The 13,546-nt window shown below is 46.7% G+C and overlaps 1 protein-coding gene across 4 annotated transcripts in view; it reads left to right on the plus strand.

Annotated features, from left to right (window-relative positions):
* TMCO3 (transmembrane and coiled-coil domains 3) overlaps window positions 1–13,546 on the plus strand; it is a 43,532-nt gene that overhangs the window by 1,397 nt on the left and 28,589 nt on the right. For 3 of the 4 annotated variants that reach the window (XM_036904801.2, XM_036904803.2, XM_036904802.2), the window contains exons 2-6: window positions 3,518–4,040; window positions 6,050–6,229; window positions 7,746–7,937; window positions 9,343–9,471; window positions 12,995–13,087. In XM_036904801.2, the coding sequence (XP_036760696.2) occupies window positions 3,597–4,040; window positions 6,050–6,229; window positions 7,746–7,937; window positions 9,343–9,471; window positions 12,995–13,087 (1,038 nt within the window). In that variant the 5' untranslated portion in view covers window positions 3,518–3,596. The remainder of the gene's footprint in view (window positions 1–3,517; window positions 4,041–6,049; window positions 6,230–7,745; window positions 7,938–9,342; window positions 9,472–12,994; window positions 13,088–13,546) is intronic. The other variant, XM_036904804.2, reaches the window with a different exon arrangement.

Consider the following 13,546-nt stretch of genomic DNA (forward strand, 5'->3'; position numbering starts at 1 on the left):
TTTTTTCTAAGTAGGCTTAATGGTGAAGCTGTTTGTCCTTCTATTCTAAGTCATTTAAGACATTCATTACAAATCTTTTTTTCTTAGATTATCTCATCAATTTAAAAGTAAGTTTTGGGATTTCTGTTCTGCATTTATAAAAACAAGCAAAACCCATTAGAAATTTGGCAACGTTGGAGAGATCTGTTTTAACTGATGCTGAAATACGTATAAATAGAAACTTTTGGGGGAGGGCTCTGCTCACAGTATTGATTTTGCTGCTGCTCTGAATGAAGTCACCTTGGGTGTTCCTGCAGCCCAGGCATCCTGAGATCTTTGGCTCTGTTTTGGAGTGTTTCCTAGTTGATGTAAAAATGTCCTGGCTTGGGGTTGATTAATGATTGTGCACTGAGTCCCCTATACAGAATTTTATTGTTGTTAACAACCATTTGATCAATAAATATGAGAGATGCCCTCTCAAAAAAAAAAAATGTCCTGGACATGGTTTCCTTGCTTTACAATGTAAATGGCAGTCATTACACATGATAAGGATTTAGTGAGGAACAGTAAACTTTACATAGAATTTTAAAACTTTGAGATGATTAGAGACTCAGAGCTGTGAGAAGGAATATGGAGAAATCCCACAGACTAGTTTTACCCAGTGGTAGCTCCTTGCAAAACTGGGGTGTAAGCAGGAGACTGCGTTGTTGTTATCCCCCCCTCGGGCTGCTCCAGCTCCACCCACACTCGCGTGTGTCGAGGTCAGTGTGACCCTGACCCGAGTGCTTGGTGTGGCCCCCAGTGTGGGTGAGGCAGACTTCTCTGTCCCTCAGGGTCTCTCCTGCTGCCTTGCTCAACCACAGCCACCTGTCCCTCCCTGACCCTTACACCCCGTCCGTCCATCTCCATCCCTACAATTTGTCCTTTGAGAGTGGGGTGGGTGGAAGAGAACTGCAGCGTGTGGGAGGCCTCCCCTGAGAACCAGGTCATTGTGAGTGATGAAATTTTACAGATTCATTGTAAAAACACAGCATATGCTAAAATATTTTTTGTAATGAAAAATAACAATAGCAAAATAACACTGAAGTTTAAAAACTTACTATTTACTCAAGAAAAAGCATGCCACAGTTTATAGCAGTCTGTAAGATTTGGTAACCAATGACTGAAGGTGAAATGAAGTGAATTTATGAAGAAGAAGTGATTCATGTTTGAAGGGTCTGTAAATAATTCCAATTTCGTGTTCATGATTTAAGCTTACTTTAGTGGAAATACTAGTATGACTACAACTAAACTTGTCAGGAATTTCTCATAAAAATTAACAGCTTTCTCGTAGGGTATGGTGAGGCAGAGGGATAACTTTATTTCAGGCATTCATTTGAGCCAGGAATGAGCTGAAGGGTGTTATTCACACACAGACTGTGCAGCAGGTTATTTTTCTGAAGTTTGAAATCTGTAAGAATCACTTTTTGAGATCTATAGCGGAAAGTGGGAAGACTTGACGAAGCATCTGAAATTTTTCTCTTAGTTGTGAAAAATACTAAAAGCATGTACCTCTGAAGTAGGGACCCAACTGTTTGTCTCCTTGGAACAGTAAAAACTTAGCAATTAAATGAGTCATTAAAATAATTGAACAGTGATATTGCTGAGTATTACTAGGACCGGTTAATCATTTGTTTATTTTAAGGTGGTAATAGTTAAAATTGTGTTAAAACTATAACATAAAATTGATTCAAACGGCACATTTATTAGGAAGTGAACTGTTCTGGGTGAGTGAATTCTCAATGTGAACATTAGAAATGAAGTGTCTGAAAATGTACTGAAATTGAATAGTTTCCTAATTTTATAAGTGGAATATTGAGCCAGAATAGTCTTTTCTTGGTGATGTTTGTCCGTCAGAGACCAGAGCTCTCTGTCTGCCAGGAGTGGTGTTTTCAGGATCTGTGGGGTGCAGAGGGCAGCTCAGCCCTCACCGGATCACCCCCAGGCTGCTGGTTTTTGCTGAGCTCTCATGTCTGTTTTTCACAGGCTCCTTTTTTGTTTGTTTGTTTGTTTTTATTTTGGTATTAATTAATCGACAATTCCATGAACAGCATTATGGTTACTAGAGTCCCCCCATCACCATCCCCCCCACATACCCCATTACAGTCACTGTCCATCAGTGTAGTAAGATGCTGTAGAATCACTACTTGTCTTCTCTGTATTGCACAGCCCTCCCCATGGCTGCCCCCCCCTCCACATTATGTATGCTAATTGTAAGGCTTCACGGGCTCCTTTTTGTCTCCACTTTCTGTTGGCTCTCATTTCTTGGTTTGGCCAAAATTCTATCTCCAGAAATGCCACCTACTCTGATTGTTGTTGTACCTGATCTGTTTTGCCTGGGAAGCTAGATTAAACTTGTTAGAATTGGGACTTTTGGGGAAATTAAAGAATAGGTACATATTTCAGTAAAGGCATCCCCAGGTAGGGGAAATACTCACGTATTTGACGGTGGGGTAGGAACTGTTGGCATGATGGTGCCAGTTAGGGTTTTGTTCCCTGTAGGCTCTGGGCGCTATGTAAGTGGCGGGTTTGGTTGTGTTCTGTATTGGCGTAACTGCTCCTGCCTAGATTCCCAGTTTCTGTGTGCCATGGGTAGTCTTTCGGGACTGATTTGGCCTCTCCAAAGTATGTCACTTCTTCCTTCTGCGGTGTCTGTTTCCTACCTCGAGGGCCTCCTAGTGACTGGCTAACACAGCTCCCGAGGCCCTCGCTCGCACTGTCTGGGGGTCACGGCCCTGCCCTCTGCACGGTGTCATGTGGACACGCGGTGCTGCCCCCACGGCCACCTGCACTCAGCCTTCTGCTCTGCGTCCAGGACCTGCCTGCGCTTCACTTGCCAGAACAAATTCACCCGTATTGCTTGGAGCTCCTCTAAGGAGAGAGAGAAGGAGCCCAAATTTAGGGGACAGAAAACATTTGAATGTTTAATAAAGCACTAGGTCCAGCTGTGGTCAGTATTTTCTTTTCTCCTATCCTTGACATCTTGTTAACATTTAACTGCAGACTGACTTTGGAAATTTGGAAAAATTCCAGGTGATTTTGAAAGGCAAATGATACATCAGAGCAAGTTAGTTGCAACTCAAAAGGTTTCATTTCCAGAATGATGCGTGCATGTTCCTCTGCTGGCTCATTCATCTGTGGTAGGGAAAGTTGATGGTATTTTCTGGTCTTTGATACATGGACCCTCTTAGAGTTGGTTTTTGCCTTTTGTACATGGTAGATTTAGTAGCTGTGAGGCTGAGTTTCCCTTAAAAATAAAATGCCTTTAAATTCAGATGTAACGTTTCCTCTCAACTGTTTTCCAGGCACTATACTGTAGCATTCAGCACTTCATTTTAATCTTGATGCAGTAGTTTGGATATTAATATTATTTTGGGAAAAATAGCATTTGCTTCAGAAAAGTGATGGTTTTCTTGAGGTAATTATTTATACTTTAACTCTGGTCTCAATAGTAATGAATCATGGTTCAACTATATGTGACAATAAATCTCTTTTTCAGGTGAAAATGCGCATGTAAAATGCAGGGTCAGCTCAGCAGGAGTCTTTGGGCTGCCAGACCCATCATCTAAAACTGGGTCATGAAGGTGCTGGGAAGAAACTGCTTCTGGGTGGTGTTCCCCTTACTCCTCCCGGTGGCCAGTGCTGCAGAGCACGAGGAGGTAGCGAAGCATGCCATCAAGTTACACCGGGGCAGAGGGGCGGCCATCACGCAGAGGGGGCAGTGGGTCCTGGATGGCTGCAGAAAGCTCTCTGGGCTTCTTCGCCAGAAGGCTGTGGTTCTTAACAAACTGAAAAATGCCATCAGAGCAGCGAAAAAAGACGTGGGCCTATCGGATGAAGAGAAACTGTTTCAGGTGCACACATTTGAAATTTTCCAAAAAGAGCTGAATGAAAGCGAAAATTCAGTCTTCCAGGCTATCTATGGACTCCAGAGAGCCCTACAGGGGGATCACAAAGACGTGGTGAACATGAAGGAGAGCAGCAGGCAGCGCCTGGAGGCCTTGAGAGAGGCTGCGATCAAGGTCAGTCCTGTTCCGCCCTGAGCTCCCGGGTGCCCGGGTGCTCAGTCACACACACGGGACCTCTTGGTGCGGGAGAATCTGCCTTTTGCTTGGTGTCTTAGCGTAGTCACATTCGTCACTCCAAAGGAGCTATTCTGCAATGTGGGAATCCCCAGGTGACTAAGGAGGTCCTCGCTCTGGTGACCCTGTGAACCGACGCGGAAGTAGGTATATCTAACTGCAGTCAATATTTGGAGTGTCTGACAGGAATTCCTTTCCGTGTGAAGGTTGGCTTTGTTTAATGTCCATATATTGAGAAGAAAAATATTCAAGTTAGTTTTAAACAAATGTACACATTTGAGTTAAGGATTTTGATGAAGTATATTTTTGAAATGATGAGAATAAACTTACCGTATCAGGTATGATATTATTTATATCATGTTTTAAAGCCATCTGTTATATGCCAGGCACCTTAAATACAGATCTTCCTGGACTTATGGTGGGGCTGTGTGCTGATAAACCAATCATGTGCTGAAGATATCTTAGGTTGAATATGCACTTAAAACACTTAGCTCTGAACCTTGGAGCTTGGCCTGGCTGACCTTAAGCGTGCTCAGAGCACATCGGCCTACGGTTGGGCAGAACCATCTAACACCAAGGCCTGTCTTGCGATGAAACATCACTGTCTCATGTGACGCATTAGATGCTGAACCGAACGTGAAGAGCAGAGGTCATCAGCCTGTCGGTTGACTGGTGATCTCACGGCTGCCCGGGGCTGCAGCTTGCAGGCATCATGGAGAGGGCCATCCCGCATGTTGCTAGTCTGGAAAAAGGTCCAAATTCAAAATTCCAAGTTCTGTTTTCACTGAATGAGTATCACTTTCGCACCATGTTATAAAGTCGAAAAATCTTACGTTGAACCTTTATAAGTTGGGGGCCATGTGTATATAAAATATCATTTCATCTTCATAGAAATGCTACACAGCTTAAAAAGTAAAGAAGATACAGATTTATTAAACTTTCTTTACCAAAGTATGGTATTTTTGGTAGAAATCTGGTAAAAGGGTAAATGGCTTAGTCAGAGTTTTCAGCCATCTTCATTCAGCCATCTAGTGTGTTTTGTGTGATTTTGCGTTAAACACAGACCATGAGACTTTCCCCTGAACAGATGGTGCTGCCTCACCACAGCCTCTGGGTGCCGAGACATTAAAATGCCGTGGTTTTAAAGAGGGACACTGGTATCGATTTGAGGTGGTTTTACTGTGATACAGAGAACACAAAGCTGAGTCTGAGTGATGTGGACCCAAATACGCATGCCTTCTGCACCTGGGCAGACAGCGTCATGGCTCGCCATGCCCTGGCCTCCTCCCTGGGCCCGGAACTGGCAGCCCAGCTGCGTGCGAAGTATTGCAGGCCATGCTGGCCACTGGAGGGGTCCTGCCACTTCCCTGTCCCAGCTGTGCCCACCCTAATGCTTTACTAAGAAGACTACTGATTTGATTAAGGTAGTTTAAGTTTAAAAAAAAGTGCATAAAATACATGTACTGAATTCTGTCACCAGGACCAGCCATCAATTTTCCAAGTAATTAGTGCTGTCAGATTCTTCTGAAGCACCTTCCCCTTAATAGCTTGGAATTTGTGTGTATTCTGCTTAGAAATATATGACTAAATAATTAAGTATCACAGGATTTTTAAAGTACATCTGCACCCCATATATAGTAGGCCTGATGCCTGGAACATAAGTGATTTTTATATGGATGGATAGATGACCTTCTGAGCTTAATGGCAGTAGAACGATATGTTTGCTGTTGTCTGTGTATGAGCTTACCCAAAGCACTTTGCTAAGCTCAGTTATGTTGGAATACCTGGGACCCTTGGCTTTCCCTGAGTGGCCAGGTCAGCGTTGTACATTTGTGAACAGGAGGGTTTAACAGCGGGAAGTGCGGGTCGGTTCCGGCCAAGCCAGGGCCAGAACGGAAGTGCCTTCTGGTTTAGGAGTAACCCCACTCTTCATCCTTACAAACGCGCAGGAAGAAGCAGAGTATGTGGAACTCCTGGCAGCAGAAAAACATCAGGCTGAGGCCCTTGAACGCGTGCGGCGTCAGAACAGAAGCTTGTCCGTGCTCGATGGGGTTCTCGAGGACGTAAGAAAGGCGGCAGATCGCTTAGAGGAGGAGATAGAAGAGCATGCTTTTGATGACAATAAGTCAGTAAGTAGCAGTCCAGAACCACCCCCCTCACTCCTGAGCTGCTTGCGGGGAGTGTGTGTTGTTGAAGTCACCTGCATGCGCATCCTTAGCACGGGTGGAAGGTGAAGACGACAGCAGGGTGGGCCGTGTGCTAGGAGCCCCTGGCCTGGGGGATGTGCTCGGCTTTGCATCCTGTCTCCTTGGCGCCTCCTCTCTGTGTCCCAGCTTTGCGTCGGCGGATTGGGGTACGCTGGGGGCTGCTGGCTCTCAGCGCTCCTCTGCCAGGGTTCAGCCTCATTTCCCAGGGGAGCAGGAATCGCCGTGTAGGAGCTGTGCTGAGCAGAACCTCGGACCGCACCTACTGTAACATGTTCAGGACACTGAGAAAAGTGAGGCTGATGCCAGACACTGACTGAATCTCAGAAGGGACTTAGGAAGGGGTCAGGTATTAGGAGCGAGTGCGGCTGCGAGCAGAGAAGAAAGGTAGGAGCAGGAGCAGGAGCAGAGAGAGGAATGGGGCTGACCTTGGGCAGGAGCAGGCGTGATGTTCTAAGGGCAGGGAGTCTTTTAGAGGACATGCCCTTCATTTTACTCACTGAACATGTCTGTGCCCCAGCGCATCAGTTTCCCCTACCAAGCAAGTCTGCAGTTCTGTGATGCCAAAGAATGCAGGTCCACTTGGCACTGTCTGCATGGGCCCCGCGCAGAACCCCAGATAAGGCCCAGGCCAACTGCCCCTCCATTTCCTATACCAGTTACAAGCCCCCGGTTGTCACCTCCTCAGGTTTGCTAGAGAGCCTTCCAGACTCAGGAAAATGGCTTACTTACTAGGATACCAGTTTATCATAAAGGGCAAAGTTGGGACAGCCAGGAGAGGAGGTGCATGCGGCCAGGGGGCAGCTCTCACGCCCTCCTGGCTGCTGCCCTCCCGGCTGAACACCTCTGTGGGTGTAGCAGCCCAGAAGCTCTCTGAACCCCGTCCTGGAAGGATTTTTATGGAGGCCTTGTGAGGACCCCAGCCTCCAGCCTCTCCCTCCCAGAGAGCAGGTCGGCTGAGAGGTCCGCCGTCCCCTGGCGGCCAGCGTGTTCCTGTGGCCTCCCAGAGTCACCCCCTGAACATAGACCCAGGCCAGGGGCCAGGGCACTCGTTTCACCCTGGAGCTGCTCCAGGACCTGAGGGCCAGAGACAGACACAGCAGGAGCTGCCCCCTCCCTGTTCCCTAGCGGGGAGTCACACAGGCTCCGGAACTGGGAGCCAGGAAAGGGAATGGAGCCCAAACACGTTCCTGTCACGAGCGACAGCCTCACGCTGAGCCAGGTGCCGTAGGTGGCTGAAATAATAAAATCCCGAACACTTCCATCCTTAAGTCACTTTCTAACAGAAAGGTTTTCCTGATTCATGCAAGTAAACACTTGTCTTCACACTTGGCAGAATATTAAAAACATTCCTGTCATTCTGTGTAGAATTTTCTCTGTAAAAACTGAACCTGAAAACATGTAATTGGTTTTAATTGTGTAATATTGTTTGTTCTTGTAGGTCAAAGGAGTCAATTTTGAGGCTGTTCTGAGGGTGGAGGAAGAAGAGGCCAATTCTAAACAAAATCTCACGAAACGGGAAGCAGAGGACGGCTTGGGTCTCAGCATGCTCATCGACTCTCAGAACAACCGGTACATCTTGACCAAGCCCAGGGACGCCACGATCCCGCGGGCGGACCGCCACTTCATCAAGGTAGACTGTCTCCCAGCTGCCGTCACAACCGGCGCTGGCCGGAATTCTGCGTCCCTGCTTCCCCATTTCCTGCTGTGCGCGTCACATAGGCTTGAGCTTTATTTTCTGAACGTCAGAGTGCGGTGTGCAACCTTCTTCCTAATGGAAGTAACAGAACAAAATCCTGTCTGAACTCCTATGTTTTCTGTGAGTTCAAACATTTTCTCTTAACTTTTAATTTTTTTCCCCAAAAGAATAAGACATTTTAGTATTTAACATGAAAATTAATTTTGCTTTTGAGAATTTGGAAGACTTTGAAGTTAGGATTTCCTGTGATGGGTTCAAGCTTCAGCTCTCTAAAAACGATTGTCACTATAACAGAATGTTCTGCTGGGGCGCCCCAGGTGGCTTTGTTTAGATCGGGGTGCAGGGTGAGTGCCATCTGTCTCCTCCAGCAGTGACTGGGCTTCAGACTGAGTCAGATGCAGACCTGGGCCTCTGAGGAAGCCAGTCTCAGAGAGGGTGGTTCCTGGGCACTGTTTGGACCCCGACTGAATGAGGGGTAGGTACGACAGTGCCACCGTCGGGCCAGGCTAGCCACGTCTAGATAAATCGCCATCTCCAACAGAGCTCCCTGACTCTGGGGTCTGCTCAGGAGAAGTGACCAAGACCGAGAACTGACTGTGGGGTGTGGTGCCCTCAGACAGGCCGAGAGGAAGATGGCCGGTCCCCGGGGGCACTGTGAGGGCTGATCCCCGTATCCACAGGCTGGCACAGGTAGGTAAAGGGAGGCACTGCATTGCCTCTCATGGTTGTGACTGGGAGGGCAGTGGGGCCCACTGGGCCTGCAGGATGCCCCACCCATGGCCTCCGAGAAGGGGTGGGCCCCACTGTAAGGCTACTCTTTTTTTCCCTTTGGAATTAATATGTAACTTCTGGTCCAGATGTTTTGAGACTCTGAATGTCCTCATCACATTTTGACCAGTCGCTGTCGTCCCTGATGGTCATTCTTCCTAAAGCAGTTGTCACAGTGTCCCCCGACCAAGCTGTGGTGGCTTTGTCAGTGCGGAAGCCAGGCTGGCGGTGCTGAGTTGTGTAGGACCCAGCTCTGCAGGCTTCCAGGACCAGAACCCTGAACAGAGGGCCAGTACTCAGGAGTCTTAGAACACCATTACAGGCTGAAGCAAAACAGACACCTGGTGCTGTAACTATCGAGCCATCAGGAGATAGCCTCATCTGCTCCCTGGAGAGCGTGCTGGGCCTTCAGGCTCTCCATGTTGCTCCGCAGTGAAACTCCCTCTCTGCTTTATCTTCTGCCCTTCATTCCATTCAGAGAGATCAGGACGCTGTCCTGTCCAGCTTTCTCTGTCAACCGACACTTTTCTTGCTGACTCGTCTCTGAACTTGTTTCTCATTTGTCCCTCAGGACATTGTCACCATAGGAATTTTGTCTTTGCCTTGTGGCTGGCTGTGCACGGCAGTAGGACTGCCCACAATGTTTGGTTACATCATTTGCGGTGTCCTCCTGGGGCCTTCAGGACTAAAGAGCATTACGGTAAGAGTGGAGTTTAACTGTTTTGGTATCTAGCAATATAGAAGAGACACTCAGGAAGACCGAAAGCCATGGACTTGGATCAGTGGAGACAGTGATCCTCTATAACCCATATTAAAAGATGCCCCTTAAAGTTTCATAGGAAATCTCTATACCTAAGAAAGTCATTTTTGTTCATTAATGAGTGGCTGTCCTGGCCAGAGGAGATAACCCTGTCCGTGCCTTATATTAGTGTTAAAGATTGTCTTTCCAGTAATGGGATGGACAAGACGATCCAGACGCTGGCTGTGGGGTGAGGAGTGACCAGGCCTCCGTGCAGGGCGTCGGGAGACCCCGGGGTGGTGGAGCCGGCCTCTGCCTGTGCTGGAGGCCACTTGCTGAGCAGAGTGTAGGGAGCTTCGTCCTGCTGCCTGTTGATGGCACTGTTTGGCACTGTTTCCCAAACTTCTGTGGGCTGAGGCCGTCTGAACACACACAGTCTGGGTGAAATGGAAAGAGAATGCCACGGGAGGATGTCACGAGGCCCATGCAGAGTATCCGGGACAGTGGGGAGTAAGCGACAGGCCCTCAGAACCTCGCTGATGCTTCCCAGTGGGTAGCACTTGGGCAGGCAGATGGGGACGGTGTGGGACCCTCACTGCTGAACAGCTCTGTGCTCTAGATCAGAAGGGCCTCTGTGATTCCCCAGTCTGGGCTACAGCAGAAGAGGGTGTGAAGAGATCACAGCAAACCAATCCCATCCGCATGAGGTCAAGGGAGCACAACTGCTGTGCTGAGCTGCCCTAGGCTAAAAGCCTGGCACCCTAGTGAGTAGCGGGCGCCCATGTTGGTGCCCGTGTGGGCTGGCCCAGCTCCCCAGGCCTCTGGGCAGAATGGTCGTAATGTAGTGTTCTGTGCAGGTGAGCTTCACGTGGTTGAGAACAGCATGAACAGTCGCAGGTGAGATCCTCCTGGCGCCCTGTCCCGCCCTCCCTTCCCGGGTGTTTGCAAACTAGCAAATACAAACCTATTTTCCTTTTTCTTTTTTTCTTAACAGCAAAAGTAGCTCCTAAGCAAAATTAAGGCTAAATAACTAGTTAATACATACAACTGGATACTATAAATATTGTAATTCTTAATAAATCAGCTGTAATGTGGAAAAGTAACATAGTTACAGTGCACCAAGGTAAAAATCCAAGAGCATACCAGCCAAAAGTGGGAGGTGGCTGTTGGAGGAAGTGTAATTGCACAAAATTTTTATCTTTTCCTGTAGGAGGTCGTAGGCTTCCATTTATTGAGTTGAGAAGCATAGACTTGAGTATGTTGGAGTCATGGATTACAACCTGATTTTAAAAACAAAAAGAAAAGCAGTGCGGTAGGGCAGGAATGCGGGACAAGCATCATGATTAGTTTTTCCTGCCTATGATGACAAGTGCCAAGATACAAACAGTAAGGACAGGAGGGGACCCCATCCTACAGCTCAGATTCCATTTTAAAACCAGGGAGTTGGGAGGTAAGATTCCTGACATATTTTAGGGTGTTTAGCCAACATCTGACCCTGTCTCCAGGCAGGTCAGGCCACCCTAAATGTCATGTTTCCACTGCTTGAGGGTGACCACCATCTTGGAGAACAGGACCAATACATTCCTTGGGTTAAGTTTATCTTACAGAATACCCAGAGGACAGACTACAGGTAATGACATAACGTCTCTCACTAGGGACAGACATCATGAGACCACGCCAGCCTACCTCCCTGGCCCTTTACCCCATTCTTGAAATCCTTGAAACCCAAATCCTAAGCCTCCAGTGCCTCCTCTCTGAGGTCGCCTGCATCTCACCTGAGCGTGCACCTTACCAAATAAACCTCTTGCTGACTAAGCCCGTGGCACTTCGTCTCTGCACTTCTTCATGATGAAGACAAGTGCTCATGGACCTCCACCTCTGGTGGTAAATGTCTCTGTCACTTGGCTGCCTCTCTCAGTTTCCTAGATTTGAGCACAAGTCTTCTCTCTCCGTCCTACTTCAAACAAGTAGGGAGGGGCTCCTGAGACCTCTGATTTGGGCTTGTAAGTTCCTATTGCCTGGGTGACGTGGGCTGGATTGCAGCTACAATTGTTCTTTTTAGTAGCCTTTAGTAGCCTTTAATAGCCTTTTAGTAGTCCAAAAGTCTTTCTCTGCCTTTGGGAAGTTCTCAGAACATAATTTGACTCCATCCTGTGCTCTGCTTCCCCCAAATCCTGAGGTGGTGGGGGCTTAGTTCCCACATGGTGCAGATTCAAACGGACACTGGATGCCAGGTGACCCTGGCTTTAGGAGCTGGCAAGGGGTCTGCCCCAAGCTGAGCAGGAGTTCAGTGCGCTTCCCTCTCCTCCCTCTGCTCTTCCGTGCTCTCTGCTGTCTGCACGGCTGCTGCCGTTCGCTGCTGCTCTCACTCTGATGAATTCCTTCCTTACCTACACTTGGCCGACCTGTTCCTGAATTCTTCCTCGATCACAGCCAAGAACCCTCTCCCGGCTGAGGTCTCACCTAGTGCCCAGGGAGGTTTCCCTGGTTGGATAGCCCGACAACAATAGCAATAAGGCGACGTAAAACCAGAAGACATGAAAGAAATATGAGCAAACATCTATTAGAACAATAAATATATGTGAAATAAACTTCCTTATTAGAAGATAGAGGTTTGCAGATGATATCAGAAAAAAGGTACAATAAACAAGATTCAATTAAAAAGCTACTTCGAAAGGTTGGAAGTGAAAGGAGGTCTCAAAGCCCCAGGAGTGACAAGCGTGGGACACACAGTGGGGTCAGCAGTGCACGGGTCACAGGTACACGGAAGCCCAGCCTTGGTTCCAGAGGTTCAGTGAACATTTAGCAAATGAAACGTGGCCATAATGAGAACCTCAAATGTAAATAATATGAATAATACCAAATATAAACAACATTCTCTACTATAGTGTGATGACATAAAAAATAAACAGTAAATGAAGAGCCTCAGCACACTCAGCCGAGATACTGTCAAGCCTGTGGGACGTGGCCAGGTGTGCACATGAGGAGGTGAGCATCAGGCTTGGGTGAAACCCTCCCCGCCCACTGGAGAGCAGCTACAGAAGACGGCAGGCAGTTCAGGGACTTGGAAACCAGTTAGCTCCTGAGCTAGTTCTTAGAAAATAAAAACAGTCCTCTAATCAAGAAAAGGAAAAAAACCTAGCAATCAGGAAGTACAAGTCATCTCAGATACAGAAGACATTCAGAGAATCAGTTTTAAAAAACACTGCTTTGGAATATAGAGTTAACGATTGTAACATCTTACTACGTTGATGGACAGTGACTGCACTGGATGGGGTGAGGGTTTGATAATACGGGCAAAGGCACTGTGTTGTGTATTTGAAACCAACATAAGATTGTATATCAGTGATACTTAAACAAAAAAAAACACACTGTGCTTTTTTGGGCGTAGTCCCACTGGGTTGTTAATGCAAGATTGTTCTGCTAAGTAGACTTACTTTGTTTATATAAAATTATGTAGTTTAAAAATATTCTTGTTTTTCAGTCTGTTGTCCAAGTGGAAACATTAGGAGAATTTGGTGTGTTCTTCACTCTTTTTCTTGTTGGCTTAGAGTTTTCCCCAGAAAAGCTGAGGAAGGTAAGGACTTTGTGTTAATATGTGTTATTGCCCCCAGTTTAACAGAGCATCGTTTCGGTTTATTTACTCTTAATATTTGTACATGACTTGGCTATCAAGTATCTTTTAGAATAGAATATATTGTTTCAGTGTGATTATTTTTGGAAATAAATTCTAAAAGATAAAAAAATGCGAGAAAAGGTGAAAATTTAATGAATAAATGAAATTAGCTTTCCTGTGATTAATTTCAAAAAGGGTCTGAGAGGTAATATGTTTGAACTTTAATATATGGGCCCTTCCAAAGAGGTCCCAACTGTTAGAGGCTGAAATATCATAGGGACTAAATATTTGGTGTGTTACCCTAGGAAAAAATACCGGGTTCTAATTACTAAACAAGTGGCAAAATTGAATTTCATTGTGAAATGAAAATATCTGAAAGATTAGTTGTAGTTGGGACCATACATGTGAATAAACATTAAA

This window comes from Manis pentadactyla, chromosome 17 (assembly GCF_030020395.1).
Source record: "Manis pentadactyla isolate mManPen7 chromosome 17, mManPen7.hap1, whole genome shotgun sequence".
NCBI classification, from domain to species: domain Eukaryota; kingdom Metazoa; phylum Chordata; class Mammalia; order Pholidota; family Manidae; genus Manis; species Manis pentadactyla.